The sequence below is a fragment of the Salvia hispanica genome, chromosome 1 (genome assembly GCF_023119035.1).
Source record: "Salvia hispanica cultivar TCC Black 2014 chromosome 1, UniMelb_Shisp_WGS_1.0, whole genome shotgun sequence".
NCBI classification, from domain to species: Eukaryota; Viridiplantae; Streptophyta; class Magnoliopsida; order Lamiales; family Lamiaceae; genus Salvia; species Salvia hispanica.
Window position 1 is genome coordinate 29,865,307 of NC_062965.1, and position 21,832 is coordinate 29,887,138.

At 34.3% G+C, this 21,832-nt stretch overlaps 5 protein-coding genes across 7 annotated transcripts; 2 read left to right on the plus strand and 3 right to left on the minus strand.

Moving 5' to 3' along the window:
• The first annotated feature begins 358 nt into the window (after positions 1–358).
• Positions 359–3,000, plus strand: LOC125201633. Its single transcript, XM_048099821.1, has 5 exons — positions 359–496; positions 586–813; positions 1,802–1,883; positions 2,509–2,587; positions 2,683–3,000. The coding sequence occupies exons 1-5, from the start codon at positions 470–472 to the stop codon at positions 2,738–2,740; spliced, it is 474 nt and encodes a 157-aa protein (XP_047955778.1). The 5' UTR covers positions 359–469; the 3' UTR covers positions 2,741–3,000.
• Positions 3,001–4,301: 1,301 nt separating this feature from the next.
• Positions 4,302–4,932, minus strand: LOC125201594 (transcription factor ILI5-like). Its single transcript, XM_048099805.1, has 2 exons — positions 4,763–4,932; positions 4,302–4,681 (listed from the first exon to the last, which is right to left on the minus strand). Exons 1-2 carry the CDS (start codon positions 4,877–4,879, stop codon positions 4,526–4,528), a joined length of 273 nt encoding a protein of 90 aa, XP_047955762.1. The 5' UTR covers positions 4,880–4,932; the 3' UTR covers positions 4,302–4,525.
• A 1,729-nt stretch (positions 4,933–6,661) lies between these two features.
• On the minus strand, positions 6,662–10,898 carry LOC125201393 (RINT1-like protein MAG2). 2 transcript variants are annotated; one of them, XM_048099478.1, is made up of 4 exons: positions 10,491–10,898; positions 10,324–10,410; positions 9,356–9,459; positions 6,662–8,708 (listed from the first exon to the last, which is right to left on the minus strand). In XM_048099478.1, the coding sequence occupies exons 1-4, from the start codon at positions 10,798–10,800 to the stop codon at positions 6,825–6,827; spliced, it is 2,385 nt and encodes a 794-aa protein (XP_047955435.1). In that variant the 5' UTR covers positions 10,801–10,898; the 3' UTR covers positions 6,662–6,824. The 2 variants fall into 2 exon arrangements, with proteins under 2 accessions (XP_047955435.1, XP_047955436.1); XM_048099479.1 differs by having other exon boundaries at positions 10,494–10,897.
• Positions 10,899–13,798: 2,900 nt separating this feature from the next.
• LOC125193773 (probable serine/threonine-protein kinase PBL11) lies at positions 13,799–16,508 on the plus strand. The gene is made up of 6 exons (XM_048091651.1): positions 13,799–14,091; positions 14,649–15,058; positions 15,151–15,292; positions 15,381–15,517; positions 15,801–15,924; positions 16,189–16,508. Exons 1-6 carry the CDS (start codon positions 13,947–13,949, stop codon positions 16,506–16,508), a joined length of 1,278 nt encoding a protein of 425 aa, XP_047947608.1. The 5' UTR covers positions 13,799–13,946.
• Positions 16,509–17,659: 1,151 nt separating this feature from the next.
• LOC125215622 (galactose mutarotase) lies at positions 17,660–19,503 on the minus strand. 2 transcript variants are annotated; one of them, XM_048117094.1, is made up of 5 exons: positions 19,264–19,503; positions 19,129–19,178; positions 18,664–18,787; positions 18,473–18,571; positions 17,660–18,369 (listed from the first exon to the last, which is right to left on the minus strand). In XM_048117094.1, the coding sequence occupies exons 1-5, from the start codon at positions 19,433–19,435 to the stop codon at positions 17,747–17,749; spliced, it is 1,068 nt and encodes a 355-aa protein (XP_047973051.1). In that variant the 5' UTR covers positions 19,436–19,503; the 3' UTR covers positions 17,660–17,746. The 2 variants fall into 2 exon arrangements, with proteins under 2 accessions (XP_047973051.1, XP_047973058.1); XM_048117101.1 differs by lacking the exon at positions 19,264–19,503 and having other exon boundaries at positions 18,664–18,834.
• Positions 19,504–21,832: the final 2,329 nt, after the last annotated feature.

The following is a 21,832-nucleotide window of genomic DNA, read 5'->3' on the forward strand; positions in this document are numbered from 1 at the left end:
ATCTTTTTCATGATTTAAATCTCAATCCATCTTAAAATATCAATCCATGTCAACAAAGATTTTTACATAAAATTTGACCCATGTGATAAACTAGAAAAATTAAAACTTCGTGATTTAATAAGCGAATTTCAAACTTTATGGAATAAACTAGATTTTGACCGAACTTAGTGATTTAAATAACTATTTACCTTTTTCCTTTTTTATTTGTGTAAGTAGATCTCACAATTTCCTGAATTATTACATTTGTATTCTAATAGTATAAATAAAATAGAAATATTTTATCCGTTTTTTTAGCTTAAACAATTATAATATCTGAATTAATTCATGTAAAATTATTAATGGAAAGAAAATAATCAAATAAGGGAAAATTATTGACTAGAGTGTGATATAGGGAGTTGAGCGTCTTCACAGCCACGGCCAATCGCCGCCGCATCCTATCGCCGAATTTCAATTTCTGTGCACCAGCAAGATGAGCGCGAATGATCCTCAATCCCTGGTAATCCAAGCACAAAATCTCCAGACTTTCCCCCAATTCCCTCGCCCCTTTTCTAAGCTTGTTATCTGAATTTATCTCTCCATGAGCAGGAAAAGGTGTACGATCATAGATTCCAGCGAACCGATCAATGGATGCCGGTTTACTCATGGCTGGAATCACTCGACACGGATGAGTTGATTAAGTCCAAAGACGTCGTCGATTGGCTCACGGCCAACCCTGAAATCAGAGACGACTTGTACGCTAGGCATTCGCGCTACCATTTGATGCACTACATTAAGAAGTGTCATGTCAAAATCCTCAAGCGCAAGGAAAAACAGGTTTTTCTTTTTCTTCATTTGTTCTTAAAATTTACAGCTTGCTGGAAGTATAAATGTATAATGCTGTAAATGATGCGATATGAGTTTCATGGCTGATCAAATAGAGGGGATTGGGGAGATGATATTGCCTAGGTTATTTATAATTTGGTTAAGTAAGTAGCTAAATTAGAAGAGAATTAAGGCAAATAAAATTAATCAGAAGATAGTCATTCCTTTGTACTCCTATTATAGTTCCATTGTTAGTTCCCTCATTGTGGATCAATGAGTCTTACTATCATCTTTTAGAGGTTTTAGTGTTTTGTCCATGATTTGCATTGAAGTTCCTATGTTTCTTATTCTAGATTATTGAGTTGGTTACTACTTGTACTGCGCGAGACTTGTTATTTTGGTTATCACCTGCTCTTCGATATTGCTCTAGGATATATAGGTAAAAGAAATAAAGGCTCTGAACTGAAGTTCGGTTTATGGAGAATTTTATGGCATGGCTTAGCTGAATATTATTGAATCTACCAAAACAGTTTGTTTCAAATTTGACATTGAGGATGAACATGTACAGTTAGGCCTTATTTAAGCAATAGAGGACTTTGGTTCTTCTTGGCTGATCTTTTTTATAAAGACTATGCTTTGGGCTGTATTGTATGTCGCAGTAAGGGTTTTGGTTAGTGCAGACTAACTTCATAGGGTACCAGTGCCAGCTAAATGTTTGGAAAATTTCATAACAAAGTGATTCGGTAATGTTAGTGGAGTACTGTTGCAATGTACCGTTCTTATAGAAGAAGTAACTTGTATTTTTACATCAGTTGCTGGTTACGTTGCTCCAGATGATTATTGGCCAACTCTGTACATCTCTGCTCTCTTTATCCTAATTTATGTTTTCATTTGATTTTTGTCCTGAGATTTACTTATACAATCGTATGAATCTATAAACAACAATACATCTGGAAGTACAAAGATAAACCCTTAATTCACCTTTTCTTTTAATACGCAGGGACTCATTATTGCTAAACTACCTCCCTCAAACGTTGATCAGAATTCTGAATTCAAAGCACCTTCTTCACCACATTTTACTGGTAATTTTACTTGCTTTAAGTCCAAAAATCAAAACAGGTCCTGGATTTATGAATTGATTTGTGTATTTGTGTAGAGTGCATTCAATTAGGTAGTTCTCTCATTATCACTATAATATCATATTAGTAGAATTTACTTAGTTAAAGCATGACAAAATCATATGAGTACTCTTATGTAATAGCATTAGAACTTTTTGAAACTCCCGGTGCACTACTTCCCATCCTTTTCAATTATCGGTGAAATAGTCAGGACCTACATCTTCTGCTGCTTAATGCATTTCGTCTGAGTTGATATGTGATAGTAATACATAACCACCAATTTTGTTGACTTGTTTACTCTTCATCTACTTGGCTTTGTATAATAGGAGTATATGTAGACTTGAATATCTTAATGCGTTATCTATCATCTTTGTTTTTTGTTTGTTCACGATCCAACTCCAATTATTGTTATGTTTATCACTTCAAACGGGCAAGGGTACAATTTGTTGTTCTAACTGTTTTGTTTGTTAATTAAACAGAAAGAAATATTTCAACCAGTAACTTATAACTCAGTTGCATTTTATCATTTATAAAATGTGCGCTCAATCATTTTACATATTCATAGTTGAAATAACATTAAGCTTAACAGGCAATAACTTAAGCAATATTCCTAAAGACAGCGAGCTATATAAAGCAAAACGCAGTGAGGCTCTCCGCAAGTATGAGATGTAAGTAAATCACTGAGGTGTTTACTTGGATATGGAGCAGAATATCATTTCTGTTACTAACGATGTTCGCATCATTGCATGTCTATCTGATTCAGTTTAGTTGAGCTGGAGAAACAACTGATGCCACTCTTTGGTAAGCAAGAAAAGCAGTAAGCATCTCACAACCTCGGCTTTCTGATTCTTATCTTGCTAATGACGAACGCCCATCTGTTTACCTGCAAAACCGATGCTGTTTCTGTTAATTTATAGTTTAGATTTTCAGCAACTTTGATGTAGTTAGTGTATGATTACAAATTCACTATGTTTATAGGCTTGTAACTCTAAGTAGAGGCTGCTACAAGATTAAGTATTCTACACTATTTTCTGAATATACAAAATCCCATAAAATCTGTCTATGTTAATGCCTTGACTTATATCTTTCTTCTGTTTTGGTGATGTTTATTCATTTACTATAACTTATAAGGGTGGTCTCCACCACCATTCATAAACGTATTAATTGCTTATTATTGCATATTTATTGCTGAAGATTTGAGTGGATTTTATCACTCTCTTAAGAAGGGAGGCCCTCTCATCTCCATTTGTCCTACATTCAATCCGCCTGCAACTTAATGAATTAATTGTTTGAATAAAGTAGAAAGCAAAAAAAAAAGAGAAATTAAATTGTGAAGACAGAAAAAGCGTTGTTGTAACTAAATCTTTTATTCCTGCATTAATGTAACTTTTCCCTTATTTTCAACGTTTAACTGAAAATAGAAATAAAATACTACCTCAATATGTCCTTACCCAGTTGCTCTCTACCAGCTTTGATAAAAAAAACACTATTTAATTAGGTATACATAATTTGCTCAAATACTCAAATCACGAGGGACATCAATTTGTACAAATTCATAATGTTTGGACTTTAATTCAATTTGGTTCGTCAGATTACATCTAACAATTTAATTTTAGATGGATAATCATATGACGATGAGTCATATCAATCGACGACATATTTAAGGTAGATAATTTGGTTCTCATAATTTATTCTCCAATCCACTGTTTTCTAGTTTCGTTTTTATTCTAGTGAGTAAAATTAAATACTCCTATGGGGTATTCCCTCTGTCTCATAGTAGTAGATGTCACACTTTCCTTTTTAGTTTGTTCCCACAAAAGATGTCATATTTCTTCTTTTGGAAAATGTTCATTCTCACATCAATTATAAAATTATATTTTCTCTCACCACTTAATACACAAAATATCATCTTCTAAAATCTCGTGTCATCTCTCAAATATGACATCTACTATGGGACGGAAGGAGTACTATTTTTCAAGGGCTTGGTGGATCCTTGGACTAATTTTCTAATATTGTGATAAGAAATATGGGTAGTGATAAATGCACATAAATTACACTATTATATGGTACATGATTGGACTTTTCAACTACTATTTTACATTAAGTACTCGGTGATGAATATTAGTTAATTAAAAATGAATTAATGCCTTACATATTTACCATCTGCCATTAATTCAGGAAAAAAATTAGTAGTATTTATTAAATTAAAATGTGTAGATTTAGAAAAAAAAAATACTTATTCATTGTATATATGACTAATTATCTCTAAATTAAACTTGTAAATTCATCATAAATTTTTTAAACCTTACAATTTTGAATAACATCGTTCAAAATACTATAATAGGAATAATTTAGTGAGTAAATAGTAATTCGATTAAAATATATGCGTAATGTGTACGTTTATCATTATTCTATGTATATCAACATGAAATATTACATGAGTACATCCATTAAACCTCAACAACATTAATCTTTCTTCTCGAAAAATATAGCACCACACACACCGGGATCTTGTATTAAAATACTCTATAGCACTAAGAATACAAGTCAAAATATGAACATTTATTTAAAAGATGAAACGCGTTTTGTAATAGTATAGAAACTTATTAAAGCTGTAGAAGTCTAGTAATGATGTCTGCATCAGCTGCATTGATATCTCCTGAAGCCAAACGTTGAGAAAGTTGATCACTTAGATCATCCACCTCCCTCTGCAGTTTCTTTATGTAATTGCATGTCCTTTTCAAAATCTTTGCTGCCGATCTCTGAAATTTCACCAAATCATAAAAAACTACATGCATGCATATATATTTATAGTTAAAAAAAGTTTAATTTGATCAACTAACCTTTTTATTACATGTTGAGTTTGAGTGATGCTGCAAGGATGCATGTAGTTTGAAGATGAGGTGGTTGATCTCGTCTTCGGTGAATCTCGAAGCTCTTGCAGATCGTCGGCTCGACATCACTCTTTCTCACACGCAATACTCAGTAAGGGAGTGAGTGTTTGTGTTGAAGTTTGAAGGAGAAAAAGAGCTCCTTAAAAAGGAAACGAGTTAAGTGTTGGTTAGTTAGAAAAGAAGACTATCAGCAGAAAATTTAATACCACTAGGGCCCCATCTGTCTAACCCTTTCACAATGATTAATTGCATCCATTTTTAGGCCCTTCACGACAATGAATTTATTATTTTAAATCGTCCAACCAAAATCCTCAATTATAAAAAAGGAAAAATTGCAAAATAAATCATAAAAGATGGTCAAATTCTGACGAGTACCATACTTTCAAAGAGCAATTTTTGCAATTATCTCATCCATCTCATTTCAAGCATTGACGTGGTAGCTGGATTTTTAAAAGAAATGTTACGACTATGTTAGGAACGATTATTTTGAGGGGTGAAGTGTATAAAATTGGCTTCTAAATCTTTGCGTATTTCACCGGAAATGAGACACATGAGATAATTGTGAAAATTGCAAACTTAGTGATTTGTAATTCATTTTTTAAAACGTGTGAGATAGACCATACTTGACCATCTTTCATAATTTATTTATCCATTTACCCTAGTAAAAAAACCCTATCAGTTGTTGGATTGCCTTTTTTGTGTAACTTCAAAAACACACTAATTTGACTAGATGTGTCAAAATTAAATTAAATAAAAACCATAAGATAATCTGGGTTTAGCAGAAGAGATGTCTAATTGCCACCAGAAAGATACCATGTTTCTCATTTTCATAACATGATGTATTAGGCTGTTGCTGGGAATAATTTTTTGTCTGAGAACTGAATTTCTGGAGATCAGGTTGGCTCTGATTACTAGATTATTAATTCTCTAGAGAGTGATACGTTATTAAAGTTTGAGTTTTGTATACCAAATTATAAGAGCTTATTTTAAGTTTGGTTATCTTCCAATCAAGGGCCGACCGATTCCTATGAATAGAATAATTTGCTTTGATCATCAATCATTTGGATGTTTGTGATCACTGTAGTGAAACACATACGACAAAATAGTATATATGATAAATCACTATATATATTTTTTCTTTGTATATGTGCGGTATGCAAGTGTAGAGGTAGGGGGAATGCACTCAATTATTTCTTGGACTTTCCTGTTTTCTTGATTTCTAGTTTTCTACAATTTTGGTGACGTTTATAAAAAAAAAGTTACTGTAATAATCCAATTTTAAAATATGGTAAGCTGCAAGCTGCGTAAATGAGAAGGAATGTCAGTGGTGTTGTCAAATGTATGCAAAATGTTGATTGCATTATAAGTGAAAATGGGTTTCATCCAAAATAGAATTTGTCTTGTTTGTGATGGAACATTACTATAGAAGTTGAGATAGCATAGATATGATACTAGAGCATGGGAACTAGAGTAAAATATGCAGATACAAATTACAATGATGTTTGTCTTGTGAAAGAGAGAGGACATATCAACAACACAATTTTGTCTGGCAGAATCATATGATTAGAAATTAAATACTCTAATATGCATTACAAAAATCAACCCTAAAACATGAAACATTTCTGTAAATCCAAGGGCGAATGGCATTTTTGATCGACCCTAAATAAAATTAGACCCTTAGACAGTTTAGGGTTGGCTGGCTCTCCCGCCCCTGATCACGCCCTTACTATTTCCCCATGTTCGGATTTGTTTTAAATTTATTTTTGCGTATGCTAATTTGTTCTCAATTATCCTCATGTCACAGTAATATCTTCATAAGGAGGGATGCAAGAAGTGCTCAAATAAACATTTTGGACAAAATAACATTTATAATTATAGCATCACTAAGATCCATCGATGGGGATTTAAACTTGTAACTAGTTAACTATCCACAACTGGAAAACTTGATTCAGTAAAGATATAGCTAAAAAAACTAGAGTATTTGCAAAAGTAGGGGATTTGGACAAACCTTTCAACTGCTGAACACTCTGTTCTTCATAATCTTTTCTACCTCACCAACAGTTAACTGCATAATCCCATTTTCTCTTAACCATCTTTCATCAACCATCAAAGTACTCTTTAACTCTTTCTTCGCTGTTTTTAACAACTTCAAGCCATTACTTGTCTTGGGAAAGAAGCCTTGAGGTCTCAAACACCATGATTCAAAAACGCCAAACAGAACCGTCAAGTCGTTAGATAGCCTCTGAACTCCCCCATCATGAAACTTCACATTGCCCACTAGTATGCTATAGAAAATTGATCTATCTATACCAGCAGCCAAACTTCTCCACAGCCTTGTAAAATCCGTTTTGTTCAACCCTTCTTCCAGGAGAGACAGTTTTCCCTGCAAATAATCCATAGCTTCTATGAAAGATCGTGAGAGCATCGACGTTTCATCACTCTTTTCTTGCCATTGTCTTTTGTTCTTTACATACTCTCGGCAAAGTGCATCAAAACCCCGTAAGACAACAGTGGACAGCTTCTCAATCCATTCCATTTTGAATTCTTCCAGCTTCTTGATTTCTTCACGAAAAATACCTTTATCAGTAGCATCCAAATCACCTGCTGTTTCAATGCTCCCAGATTGTTTTGTTTCCATTTCCAGAAAGAATACATCCTCACAGAAATCTTCTAAAGTGGATTGAAAAAAGCTCCCAGCATTAACAGACTTAGCAACCTTAATTAGAGCAGTGTCATCCGTCAATGCAGTCAGCCCCTCAGCTTCTTGACACCTTTGCCGCAGGCAATCCAAATACTTGTGTATTATAGGTGCACCTGCCAATTTGAGAAATCTTGACCTCAATGAGAAGCTAGGCACTGATCGACAACGGTCAATGACAGAAGAGAGGCTTCGGAAAACAGCACTTGCTATCCCAGGAGATTTGCTCTCTTCTTGACCAGGTAGAAGAGTTACACTTTCACCTTCCTTTATCCAATTCCTGTCATCTTCCAATTCAATGTTTAGTTTATCAAGTGTGTCACGAAGCTCAATTTGAGCCCACAACTCAAGCCAGTCAGGTCTATCACAAAATACAACCAATGAAGACATCTTCTGCATATTGTCTTCTTCTTCTAGAGAAAGAAGAATTCCTGAATTTGCTGCCAAAGTCTGAACTCGTTTATCAAATGCAATCATCAAGTCTACAAGATGTAGCCATGATACCCTAGCCTGTGTTTGGATAGCAGGTTCACTCTCTTCTTCAAGCTTATTGATATACAAGGGAAATATTTCTTTTGCCAGGTAGGTCGATAGGGAAAATACCATTGCCGAGATCCATTCTTCTCTACAACTGTAACCAGATAGCATAGCTTCATCTACCAGTGGTTGCAATAAATCATCCATAGAATCAACATAGTCACGAGTGATCTTATATGCAAGTGCAAATATATAATCCGGCTTCTCAATCCACTTTGAGAAGTGGCGTTGAGATGCAATAGACAAAGGATTCACAAGTTCCTCAATAACCCAAAGGGGTTGGTGAAGAGCAACATCCTTATTATGCCCCTCAAGTTGGCGAGATTTCCTTTTTCTCTGCAATTCCTGAAGACCACACAATGCGAGAAAACTCTCACAGTACTGGAGTTTCAATTCTCCTTGCATTGTAAAAAGTGGATTTTTCGCATTAGATGATCCTTTAGCATTTGAACTGGATGAACTTAACGGTGGTGGCCACCCGAGAGAAGTAAGAAGGGCTCGATGATCAGCAATAGCCTGGGGCCTTAGAATGGCCAATGCTCTATCAATTCTATGATCAACTGCTGAAACTAGCCGATTCCATTGAGGATGTGTCTTTATGACTGAGCTGAGAACATCTTCTGTTAATTTAAGAGCCCTTAGAGCACCTGCGCGCATATCCTACAAAGTAGAGGTAAACAACAAAAAAACAAAACCTTATGTTAGGTAGACTTCTTTTCAGTCTTTACCCACACAATAATCATTACTTATTTAAACATATAATTATATACTTATCTCCAGATTGTACCATCTTTTTGCTCACTAATGCACAAATCGACAAGAATGAAAAAGGCAACACTAATGCACGTTTACAACATCACTCTGTAGCCTAAATATATAAAAAAATTTGAACATCTCATGCTGTGAAAGTGAATACATTGTGATACCATATTCATGAACATCTTAATGAAGAAAAAGAACTGTTAAATGGAAGGACACGGTATGAGCTAAACAATCTAGTTTACCATGGTTTGACGAACGTGGAAATGGTGGAAGTTTAAAGATGAATTGATAAAAATTTCCAATAACTCAGTATGATACTATGATATTTGATACTATGATTAATGCACAAATTCTTCATTTTGATAAATTGATAGTCTACACTGCAGGATGATATTCAGTTATTTCCCTCTAAATAAACTGAGAAGATAACATCACACAAACAAATACAGTAGTTAATTTCAAATCTAATGTAAAATATGATAAGATTTTGGTATTTCAAATATTCACAGAAACTTGTAGCACACAGTTGCAGTGAGAGTACTAACTTCTAGATCTTTCATTGATGGATGCCTCCGCAACGTTCTATTCATAGTGGATGATACAGCATCTTCAATATCACCAACCAAAGTATCAAGCTTCAATGCTGTCTCTGAAAGTACGAAAGAAAGCGGTTACAAGAGCATCATATAGGAAGCAGGACCAAGAAAATAAAACCTTAATTTCGTTTATTTTGTCTTCTACTAGATAATTTGATAGTGGAGCTTCTGACTTTCTGGCACAATCTCACACATACTACTGTATGGAATTACATCCGATCATAGTATAATATTTCACAAGCACACAGCTATCTTTTTTTTGCCAATGACAAAAACTCAGTACCTTTCATGTGTTTCAGCAGCATCCTTGCTGTGTATTTATAATATGGATTTTAAAAAGAAAAGAAAGTTCTACTAACATGCAGATAACAAAAAGGGGTGTGGCATAACTCTTGCACTAGAATCAGTATCATACTCTTCAAGCCATGGCCTAATACAGAATTATGAACAAGACGACGTAAGATTAAGCAAACATTCAGCCAGTGATTAATACTCAACTCCACCTCGAAGTGATCTACAAATCTGTATTAATCAGCTAGTCTCATTAACAGAACATAGTGATCAGGTTATATGTGCATATACGTGTCAGGGGCTCAAAATGTGATCTTAGCTCTTCTAAGATTCCCAACACTTACTCAAACAAGTAGAAACAAAGATCAAAGGTTGGAGATGGAAACAACTGTGCATAATAAAATTACTAAAACTCAAATTAATAAAAATACCTTTCTCACAAGCTTGGTTATCATTGTATGTTCTTCCAATTGTTTTCTAAATTGCCTAAATCCTTCAAACTATTCTAATCTAATAAAAAAAAAGTAGCAAATTATCCCCAATACATAATACTTCCTCATAAATTCGTTCTTAATTTCATAAAAAAAGCTCCCTACATACAGTGGCAAACTGGAATAGGGGCTAACCTGCATAATTTCTCACAGTTTCAACTCTTGCCACTTCCTTGGCCAATGCTTGTAACTCTTCCCCCATCCCTCTCCTCGATTCCCCATCTATAAACACGAGGAAAAAGCAATTAGCTTTCAAACAGCATTCAGAATTCAGAAACCCCTAAAATCCCCAAAGCTACAACCACCTGAGGACGGGTGAGTGGAGAGGCGGCGGAGATCATCCAACTGAGCATGCACGTTGGAGAAGAGTGATCCGACCCGATTCGAGTAGGAAGAATGGCGGGTCAAGTGAGATTGGAGCTCGGTGTTGAGTTGGGAAAGTGTGCGATCAATTGCATCGGACTGGATTTGGAGCTCGGACAGCAAAGCCGGGGCTCCATCAAGGGCTTCTATGGAGTTTAGTTTGGAATTGAGGAAGTAGAGAGCGTCGGAGGAGAGTGAGGCCGGCGGCGGTAAGGGTCGGGTGGGTCGATCATCCTTGGATCGGGCCATCCGTTTTGACGATCCGAATTGCAACGACAATCGAATCGGAAGAAGATGAAAAGAATGTCGTCATTATTGCACTTTGGTCCCTGTTTATTGTTTAATTGTCATTTCGATAAAACTCTTCAGGGCGTTTCGTTTAAAGATCGATTAATCCACAAAATATGCATTGAACGCTAATTCACTACTGAAAATTTAATTTATCATCTAAAATAAACGTTTTTATTGATTAGTAATTAGACATAAATTTTAAAATCGTATGATTCGAATTTGATATGAGACTATTAGGCATTAGCCCACATTTACCACTTTACATGGTAAACGGCATTAATGTCAAGTGGAAGTGTTTTGGAATCCTTTCTTATTTGGACTAAACACATTAAATTTTTTATTTCCTACTTCTCAGTCCTATAAAAGCATATATTTTTAGTTGATATACAATTGATAAAATAAAAGAGAAATAAAAAAAAATAATAATAATTAAAAGTATAATTAAAATATTGTTAGTAGAAAATAGGTCACACCTCATTAGAGAAAAAAGAATTTCTAAAATTAGAAAGTGCATACTCTCGTTGACAGAATAAAAAAAGAAAGAATTACTTTTTGAGATGAAGGAAGTATTTATTTCGGGTGATATAAATAAATTTTTAATTACTCCCTTCGTCCCTGAAATTTGTCACATTTAATTTTCTGCACGCATTTTGAAAAAATGGTAGTAATAAATAGTTAAAATGGAGAGAGAGTAAAATAAGAGAGAGAATAATGTAGATAAGGGTCTTCACTATATTAATCTCTCTCCATTTTACCCTGCATAATGTCAAGTAATCCCCTCGTCCACAAAAAATAGTATTATTTGTGGACGACACATGCTTTAATGAGAAATTGGTAAAATAACAGAGATGGCAAGAAAAAAGTTGATAAGGTAAGAGAGATGGGGAGAAAAAGTAGTAAAGTATGAGAGAAATGACAAAAAGTGGAAAAAGCACGAGAGATAAATTTTTTATTTTAAGAAGAGTAAAGGTCAATTTTGGTCCTAAACATATGGCCGAAATACAAATTTGGTCCAAAATATTCACTTTTGAAAAACAGATCCATTACAAAGGAAAATGTTGCTGAAGTAGTCCTTTTTAACAGTTTTGTTAAAATCCTACTGTGAACGCTAATTAACCACATTTTGACCTAATTAGAATATTAATCAATAATTAAGTAAAAAAATAAAAATAAAATATAAAAAAAACTAGCCACCTTCTTCGTCAAAAAACCCGTCTCCACCAGCAAATCGCCGTCATAACCAGGGTACGCTCCCTTTCGGAAATGGATTTCCAGCGCCCGCCGCCGTCTTCGCTGGCGTGGTGCTTAAGCCTCTCACTTTTTGACTCCGTCTCTAAAAATCAGAGACAAACTCCAAATTCACGAATCACATCTCTCTCTCTCCTCCTTTGTTAAAATTCTCTCCCTGTCGGCGAAATTCAGCCCCGCAGCCGCTACCGTTGCGGCGCCGTCAATTCTCTTTCTCACTCTTATCTTCTCTATCTCCTCAATCCCAACCAATTCACTCTCTTTTCTGTCTCAATTCCAGCGGCCGCCTCCGTCAGTCGTCTGCCTGCTCTTTTCCTCCGTCGCAGCCAGCGTGTGATGGCGCCTGACCGTCGCCCTCACACTGTTACAGATCTGCCTCCCTCTTTCTCTCTTTCCGTTTTGGCTCTCCCTTGTCTTTCTCGTTCGTTTCCCTCACCGCTACACCCTTTCGGCCATGCCTTCCAAGCTCTCTCTCTCTCCGTGACGATTAGCCGTGTGCGAGCTGCTTCTTCCATGAAGATTCGCAGCTCATCGTCGAGCGGCTCCTCCAAACTGGGTTGTTTCCACTGTCATCAGAAAATGATTTGTTAACTCAGCAATCGAGACTCGTGGGAGTCAGAAAATGGGTGTTTAGATTTGAAGGGTGGTTTTGCTAGGCGATTTCTTCATAAGATTTTCAATAGTGAATCGGAAGAGAATTCTGGGAGTTGAGGTAGCGTGTTTTTCCAGAGAAAATTAGGGTTCTTGAGATGAACGAGAAGGAGAAAGAAAGATGGTTCGTACTAATTAAAATTCACTAATATAGTCAAAATATCACTAATCAGGAGTTGACCGTCAATTTTGACAGAACTGTTAAAAAAGGACTACTTCGGCAACATTTTCATTTGTTAAGGACCCGTTTTTCAAAAAGTGAATGTTTTTGACCAAATTCGTATTTCAGCCATATGTTTAGGACCAAAATTGACATTTACTCTTTCAGAAATAAGACTATTTTTGTAGATATCCCAAAATGACAAAATGTGACTATTTTTCGTGGATGAATGTAGTAGTTTACAAAACTATCACATAATTATGACATTACAATGTCTTCAATATTAAGACTATCATATTAAAATTTATATAATAATTTCAATAAAACCAAAGTGTAAAATATTATGATATGAAGTACATAACATGATATGTGAATATTTTTCTAAAACTATGCATTGTGTTTTATCTTGTCATGTGAACAAATTATGTGACCCAGATTACGAACTCAAGAAAGAAATATTATATCGATACCATTATTTTCAAACAAGATTATAAAATACATTCATACATACAGGATTGAATTCAAGAATTCTCGCTTACAAGAGTTTTGTACTCCTCAACTTATGCTCAAATTGGCTTAGAAGAGTTTTTGTACTCCTCAATTTATACTCAAATTGAAGTGAGAAACAAACATTTCGAAACATGCAAAGGAATATGATATCACTATATATCATATATAGTCTTGGTCTTCGTTCAAAAGCCACCACAATTATCCGATTTTGACTGGGTCAAGGACCACTCTTACTGCAATAAGTTGAGTCCAAGCTACACTTAACACTCAAAGAAATTAATGATGGTTATAAATAGCAAAATATAGATAATAAAAGAAAAATCTTCCACATTTTCTCTATCAAAAAGAATGTAAATAGCCCACAAAATTCGTTCTCCATCACCATCATCATGCTCCTTCAATCTTGATCTGAAATCTATTCTCTCCTCAATTAAACAGATCAAAGATAAGAAGGAGCGACGAAATGTTATAAATTCAACGATGAAATCAATGTTATAAATTGAACAATTTTGTTCTCGTCGTATATATATAATTAATGGGGAATTGCTTTCATAGAAGTAGGATGTGTGCTTTGACAACTCTTGATTTTAGAAGAGGCTGTCAAGAATGTGTACACAGGCCAAAACATGATGGTGTTGAACGTAATCATAATGCTCATATTCATCGACCTCCACCTTCAGGTAATATATATAAGGATGGTTTTGATTTTTTTCAATAGTTTGCTCTCATGTTTCTCAATTTTATTGCAAGATTTTTGTTTGATCATATGTTTCTCAATTATTTTCGATATATCTGTTTCTTTTCCTTGTTTTGTCGTGAAAAAGATCATTATAAGATCAAAACATAGTTATAAAACGCATAATTCGTGATGAAATAATCATATCATCTCAAGAAAAATCCGAATCAGGTTGGAGTTTTTCCCGCGATGGATTCATGTATGTATAGGGGCCGTTTGATAAAGAAAATGAGATAAAGCAAAATATGACACGAACACACAGTTAAGATAATTCTGGGTGTTATCTGCACTAGCAAACGGATCCATAGAGTAACTACTTACATGTAGTGGAAGATTTCAAACTTAATACACCTTCAAAATTCAAACTAGCTCATTATTTTTCGATGCAAAATTTACTAGAAAGTCGCATATTTGCAGTTAATTGATAGACTATCCTTTTCTTATAAGACAATGCTATGTATGCATATGATCAATTATCTGAAGAATGGAAATGAATTTCAGCTTCTGCAACGAATAAGAGACGAAGCCATCCATTGCCGACTCCAAACTATTCACCACAGATAAGCCTACACCATGAGAGCAAGACAAATTCGTTGCCACTGCCGAAGCCAGAAAACCCTATTCAAGACGAAGAAGCAAGCTGGGCAATTGGAGCTTGTATTCTTCCATTGCCAACTTCAGAGTCCGAGATTCTATCAGCCCCGAATCTAAAGTCATTTTTAATGGATCAGCTGAGTCGAGCTACCTCAAATTTTTGTGAGGATAGCTTGCTCGGAGAAGGCGGATTTGGCTGCGTGTATAAAGGCTGGTTGGATGAGAAAACCCTAAATGCTTCAAACCCTAGTTCAGGCTTTCCGGTCGCTATCAAGAAGCTCATCCATTCTGGCTTCCAGGGTCATAGAGAGTGGCTGGTTAGTTTTCCCTTTCGTTTATTATCATGCCTCGTTTTTAGCTGGGATTCTGTATCATGATTGAATGTGTATTTTTATGTGGCTTGGAGCAGTCGGAAGTGAACTATCTAGGCCGACTTCACCATCCGAATCTAGTGAAACTCATTGGATATTGCTTAGAAGGCGTAGATCGGATTCTGGTGTATGAGTTCATGCCCGGAGGCTGCTTGGAGGATCTATTGTTCACCAGATCAAGTAAGTCTTCTTAATATAGAATCCTGTTTAACTAAATTAACAAGTGACCAATTGAAAATGTATCATAATGTTCAATTTCACAATGCAGAAAATTGTCCAGTTCTTTCATGGGTAACAAGGGTTCATGTAGCTGTAGGAGCAGCACGAGGGTTGTGTTTCCTACACGAGCTGCAATCGCCGGTCATATATCGCGATTTTAAGGCGTCCAATGTGTTGCTAGATTCTGTAAGTAGTTAAGATTTAGTTATGGAAATAATTATTGTGCAATGGCTTATATATGAATAAAAACTTCTCCTTCCGTCCACAAGGACATGTATTTAATGTAAATTTGGTAAAATAAGGTTAAAGTATTATTATTCGAAGATGAATAAATGAGAGATCTAGAGAAGAAGTGGTGGCTCATGAACCAAAAATAGAAGAAAACTAATTTTTGTCAAAAGATTAATATGGAAAAACATGATCATTGGTTGTGCACAGATTTTGTACTGAGGCGATTCTGATGGTGCAGGAGTTCAACGCAAAACTTTCGGATTTTGGACTGGCAAAAACTGGCCCCACTCAGTCTCAGACTCATGTAACCACCAGAGTAATGGGCACCGAAGGTTATTGTGATCCACGCTATATTGCCACAGGTGAACTTGCTTGTTTTGTAATCTTCAATAAGGTTATTATGCGTCTCACTTTGATTCGGTACATGTTTGAAGAAATGCAAAGGAAACGAATGGAAAACATTAGTGAAATGTGACTCTGTTTACCAAATACTCCTATAGAAAAATAATATGTACTCCTAACATTTAACATAGACACCCAAAATAGACAAGTGTGATCAACACCACCAACATTGATCGACATGATTACAGAAGAAACAATATAATATGTTATTTTATTATTTGTAGGAAAATTGACGGTAAAATGCGACGTATATAGCTTCGGAGTGGTGCTACTAGAGCTGCTAACGGGACGTCCGGCCATCGACGAGACAAAGTTTGAGGAGGAGAAGAATTTGGTAGAATTGGCAAGGCTTCATATTAATGACAAGGGCAAATTGTTCAGAATGATGGACACAAGGTTAGAGGGACAATATTGCAAGAGAAGTGTTTACATTGTTGCAAATATAGCGTTGCGATGTTTAAATCTCGAGCCCAAATATCGGCCGCCTATGACTTACATATTGGATATTCTTCAAAACCTTCCTTCCTATAAATCACAACATTGATTTTGTCTAACCAAACTTCTTTATTTCTTCTTTATCTTGTCATTGTACATTGCTTTTCCAGCCTTTAATTACGTACAACTTCGTTTTAGCTTAAAATGACGAGGAGTATATATATCCTAACTTGTGTAGATTTTTCATTTCCAATTGTGTAGTAATTTTTATTTATGATTACTATTGAAAATCTTGTTTTGATTTTCAGTAGTAAAAAATTAACTACGCCCTCCGTTAACGATTTAAAATTCAATTCGGCTCGGTACAAGTTATAAGATACATGGGGGAAAAGTTGATGGAAAAAGTTTGTGAAATGTGAATCACTTTTATGTATTTATTTTATAATAGAATGTGATAAATTCGTGGAGTGTGAATACCACTTATCTAATTAAAAGCAAAAAAAAAAAAAAATAACGAGACTTTAAATGGTGGACATCCCAAAATTAAAATATGACATTATTTCGTGGACCCCGGAGTATGATTTTAGAATCCAAAACTTATTTATTAGGAGTATTAATTACTTTTTATTTTAAATATATATTATTAATTTTTTAATTCACATCATTGCAAACAAATACTAAAAATAACAAAAAAATCAGAAAATACAATCTAAAAATTTAATTTTCATAATTTGATTTATTTTTATCCAAAATAGCATACCATATGAATGTATTAATTAAAACATAGTAGTAAAATTTAAAAAATAAAGGTCTTGCTATATGATTATATCATAAAAGAGACATTACGTCAAAAAAAAAATTTCTTTTTAATTTTATGAACATTAACTTTATTTCAATTTTTTTAATCTACGAATTGAATAATTGTGTAACGCTGTCCCACAAAGATTTCGGTAATTGGATGTATCATACTACTGGTGAAACATGTTTCTCGAGTTGTGATGTAGAAGGAATATAGATGGGAATTTTGATGCAAGAAATAGATTTTACGAGTGAATCTAATCATATCAATTAAGCAAATTTGCAAGTTCAAAGATAAATTAAATTTGAGATGATAAATTAATAAACGTCCAAACTCGATTAATTTTGTATGATCAACATTAGCATTATTTTTTTGTGTCTTAGTATATTTCATTAATTTCCATTGTTCTTCTCCAGTTCTCCCATAATATTATTTGTTCAAGTCTTATCCAAAGCTTATAGTAGTACAAAAATATTTATCATATATAGATTGCTACCAAAACCACACAAATATTCAACATGACAGCATAATCACATAGTGCTACTATGTTAACTAGATGTAAACCTATAAACCATAACATGCAAATAACTCTCCCCCACATTCACTATCTGTGACGGAAAATTAGGCTGATTAACAGAATCAGGAAACCCTTGAGTCTCCAAGCACAATCCACTATACCTTCTATAAACAACCCCATTTTTCCCCACAGTATCACCCAACATATTACTAGTATAAAACTGCACCCCAATCTGATTAGTCCACAGCTCCATCTTCCTCCCCGACCCCTCATCGAGCACGACAGCCGCCTTCGTGAGATGCCTCCCAGCCCCTTCCCTGTCCAAGACATAGTTGATGTCATACCCTCCGGCCAACTCATCCAACCTGCTCCCTATCGCCTGAGGCTGGAGGAAGTCGTAGGGCGTCCCCTTGACAGAGGAAATTGCGCCCGTTGGGATGAGTTTGTCATCCACGGGTGTGATCTTGGAAGCGAGGAGCTGGATCTTGTGAGACAGGATGTTGCCATTTGCATGGCCACCGAGATTCCAGTATGTGTGGGAGGCTAGATTGATTGGGGTTGGCTTGTTGAGTGGCTTGGCTTCCATCTTTATTGCGAGCTTGTTTGATCCTACGAAGAGGTATGTCACCGTTACAGATACTTCACCCGGAAATCCTGTTTCAACATGTGATCAAATGTTAGCTTGGAAACTAAACTACATATGTAAGTTCTTTCCTTATCATCAAGTGTGTATTTGACTATTTATGTATGTATATACCTTGTTCACCGTCGTGGCTGTTGTAAGTGAGGGTTATGTGGCTGTTCTCTATGTGTTCTTGGACTGCCCACACCACATCACTGAATCCTATCTTCCCACCTAATTCATGTTTCCAATGACAATTGCTTAAGTACTAATGAAACTGGGAGAGAATTTGAAATGTTTAGGAGGAGTTGGATCATAATTCATACCATGGAGAGTGTTTCCATTATCGTTATCTGGCAGTTTGTAGACCACGCCGTTGAGGGTGAATTGCGCGCCTGAGATTCTATTAGCAACGCGGCCGACAAGGGCACCAAAGTAGGTTGTATCATTCTGCACAAATTTGAACTTTAACATGTGAAGAAATGCTCTGTCTCATCCTGTAAATTCCAAAACAAGTTTGTTTTTTCAACTTTCAAGCATACATATTCATGTTTTCAGAAGTTCAATTTCTGCAGAATAACATCTTATCTCGATCTAGCTAATTTGGCCTAATAGTCCTAGATTTGATCAGCTAACACAAAATTGGGAAATAAAATGCAGGAAATTGACCGTTAAGATGTGTGTATTTGGCATCAAATCAGCTACATGATTGATGATTTACATATATATCTACATATTACTCTGATAAATTCCAAACTTGAAGAGGAAGAGTGGTGATTTATCAGACTTGCCTTGTAACCGTCTACGGATCCAAAACCGAGAACTATGTCATCCAACTTGCCTGAAAAACAACGAAATCGTCACACACAGTGACGCACATTTGTATGTGTAGAGAGAAACAGAGGCAGGAATGTTGAGTTAGTTACCATTCCGATCGGGAACCACGACGGAGATGACGGTGGCGCCATAGTTAGTGATGTTGACAGAGAAATCGCGTCTCCGCAGTTGATACACACCGATTTCGGTAGCAGCTTCACAAACATAGCTTAGCGAGAACGCGATCATCATCACGCAAAAAAACAATGCTGCTTTAGCCATTTCTGCAGATTTTGAGGCACAAAAAATGAAATGAGAAAGAAAAATGCGGTTTGAGGGGATAAACAGAAGGGGTTATTATATTTATAGCAGTACTCCACGGTCTCAAGTTCGTCTCAACTTCTCTTAAATTAAATTTGTCAAAATTATTTTATATCTATGTAATTTAAGAATTTATTATTATAAATTTCGTATGAAAAATGCCATAAATAATTTGAGATGGAAGAGTATTATTGATAAGGATTACTGTGCTTGCGTGTAACTGAGGGAGACACAGGATTTACTTAGAATGATGAACAATAGTCTTGTATCGAAATAAATGGTAGCAATCTCATAAGAAGACTCTTTGGGAAATACAACCAACTTTGGAAATTTATCATTTATTACATGATTATCCAAACTCCTAACTCCAAACTCCAAACCATTGCAAATTTGCAATAGAAATTAATTCTCGTCAACAAACCACATCTATGCAATCTGTCGATTCTCCATCATCATTTAAATAATTTAGAGGTAAAGTTTTATAATTAACCTTTTTTCATACAAACTAATAACCTTTTTCCAGTATAAATTTATACTCCCTCATCCTACAAAATAACTGCCATAAATAAAATTTATTTTCTATTTTAATACATTAATCCCATATATCTAGTATTCAATTATTGTATTAATAATACATTTCCTAATTCACTAATATTTTTTTAATAGATTTTAAAAAATTATTTGACTTTGTAAAAGAATATGGTAAAAAAAAGTTTATGAATATGAACATAATGGGTCAATTCAAATGAGACATTTATTAATAGGTGGATGAAAAAAAGAAAATGGAAACATTTAATGACGAATAAGAAAATATGTTTTATATAAAATAAATATATATAAATAGTACCGTTATTTCACTAATTTTTTCATCTAATTTTTTTACATTTTCTAAAATTTGCACCAACTATCAACTTTAAATAAAATTTAAAGTTAAATAAGATTTTAAATCGTGAACGAAGAAAATACTCTTAAATATGTTAGCATTTCCAACCATTTACATCAAACTCAAATCCATTTTTGTGTATATGTCTATACTAAAAGTAATTTTAATCCAATCATTTACGTCAAACTCAAACATAAAAGAATATTCTATATCCACCTACTTTTTTTCAATTATATCTACATACTTATTTAATTTACACATTAATCTCATGATACTTTATCAATAATTTAAATTAATAAATAATTTTTTATTAATATATTTATGTATTAAATATACTTTATGTTTAGAAAAATTACACCAACTTGAAATTAAAATACACTTCACTTGTTATACTAAAATTAAAACATAAATCATAACATATTTAAAAATATCACAACTACAAAAAACATACCACATTAGGTATATAAAATAACAAAAATTCAAGACTCGAAATTTGTGTATTTTTCCCACCAATGATCAACTAGCGCATTTCGAAGTTCCAGATGGACATTTTTATTTTTTATAGTGTCATATCGAGTCAAATACTCTTGAAATCAAGCATCTTCATTTATTATTATAATTTGTTATTCATCTTTTAATTCCTATTAATTAAATAATAATTGACTCGTTTGCAGTATATTTGGTGATATTTCGTAGAAAAATTGAAAAATAAATTTGAGTTTGTTACATGATCGGAGATGATTTTTATATCAAAAGTGAATTTTGATATACGATTGAAGATGGTCTAGTACCTGTAAATCCCGGCCAAACATTATAATTCAACATACCATATTACCATGGGCCATGGAGGGATAAAACGCGATAGGTAGATCATATACAATGTGCCCAACCTTTAACAAATTCAATAAACAATCCAATTTACACTAGCTTATCCTTATAACTTGTGAAATACTCTTGATTTAGCATCTCATCAAATTATAAAGACTCAATATCTAGCCAAAGTTCTTAGTGAAATTAATAGATATTGCATGTATAATATGAATCAAAATAAAAATTGTATAGAAAATTTGTACTTGAGTAATGGAAATTATGCTTAATGGTGTACATATTTGGACAACGATTTATACTGCGCCGATCAGGAAAATAAATGATAAAATTTGGAAATTGTATGAAAGTTTCTCATTTATGATAAGAAAGTCTATCCCAATTCCATCTTCATACAATTCAGTATTCACACACTATGTGAAAGTTACAGCTTGAATTTTCTTCCATTTGTTTATTAGTCGTTTGTTTGAATAGAATTGCTGCTTCCAGAAAACAGCTTCTTTCAATCGAGAAATAATCTAGCTATTTAAAAAATTTCAGAACAGAATTGTGATATTTCAACTATCATCTCAACTCTGAAGCTAGTCATAATATTTACGCAATATATGTATTAGTGTCTTTTTCAGTATAGGGTACAAATAATTTTGATT

What these genes read in the sequence shown, in the direction of transcription:
- LOC125201594 (XM_048099805.1), bottom strand. Translation starts at nt 4,879, where the DNA reads ATGTCGAGCCGACGATCTGCAAGAGCTTCGAGATTCACCGAAGACGAG. An exon ending in ACTCAACATGTAATAAAAAG is followed by an intron (nt 4,682 to 4,762) that starts GTTAGTTGATCA and finishes GTGAAATTTCAG; the next exon opens with AGATCGGCAGCAAAGATTTT.
- LOC125215622 (XM_048117094.1), bottom strand. Translation starts at nt 19,435, where the DNA reads ATGGCTAAAGCAGCATTGTTTTTTTGCGTGATGATGATCGCGTTCTCG. An exon ending in GATCCGTAGACGGTTACAAG is followed by an intron (nt 18,788 to 19,128) that starts GCAAGTCTGATA and finishes AAATTTGTGCAG; the next exon opens with AATGATACAACCTACTTTGG. An exon ending in TAATGGAAACACTCTCCATG is followed by an intron (nt 18,572 to 18,663) that starts GTATGAATTATG and finishes AACATGAATTAG; the next exon opens with GTGGGAAGATAGGATTCAGT.
- LOC125201633 (XM_048099821.1), top strand. Translation starts at nt 470, where the DNA reads ATGAGCGCGAATGATCCTCAATCCCTG. An exon ending in CGAATGATCCTCAATCCCTG is followed by an intron (nt 497 to 585) that starts GTAATCCAAGCA and finishes CTCCATGAGCAG; the next exon opens with GAAAAGGTGTACGATCATAG. An exon ending in TCAAGCGCAAGGAAAAACAG is followed by an intron (nt 814 to 1,801) that starts GTTTTTCTTTTT and finishes TTTAATACGCAG; the next exon opens with GGACTCATTATTGCTAAACT.
- LOC125193773 (XM_048091651.1), top strand. Translation starts at nt 13,947, where the DNA reads ATGGGGAATTGCTTTCATAGAAGTAGGATGTGTGCTTTGACAACTCTT. An exon ending in AGGGTCATAGAGAGTGGCTG is followed by an intron (nt 15,059 to 15,150) that starts GTTAGTTTTCCC and finishes GGCTTGGAGCAG; the next exon opens with TCGGAAGTGAACTATCTAGG. An exon ending in TCTATTGTTCACCAGATCAA is followed by an intron (nt 15,293 to 15,380) that starts GTAAGTCTTCTT and finishes TTCACAATGCAG; the next exon opens with AAAATTGTCCAGTTCTTTCA.
- LOC125201393 (XM_048099478.1), bottom strand. Translation starts at nt 10,800, where the DNA reads ATGGCCCGATCCAAGGATGATCGACCCACCCGACCCTTACCGCCGCCG. An exon ending in CACTCACCCGTCCTCAGGTG is followed by an intron (nt 10,411 to 10,490) that starts GTTGTAGCTTTG and finishes TCGTGTTTATAG; the next exon opens with ATGGGGAATCGAGGAGAGGG. An exon ending in AACTGTGAGAAATTATGCAG is followed by an intron (nt 9,460 to 10,323) that starts GTTAGCCCCTAT and finishes TCGTACTTTCAG; the next exon opens with AGACAGCATTGAAGCTTGAT.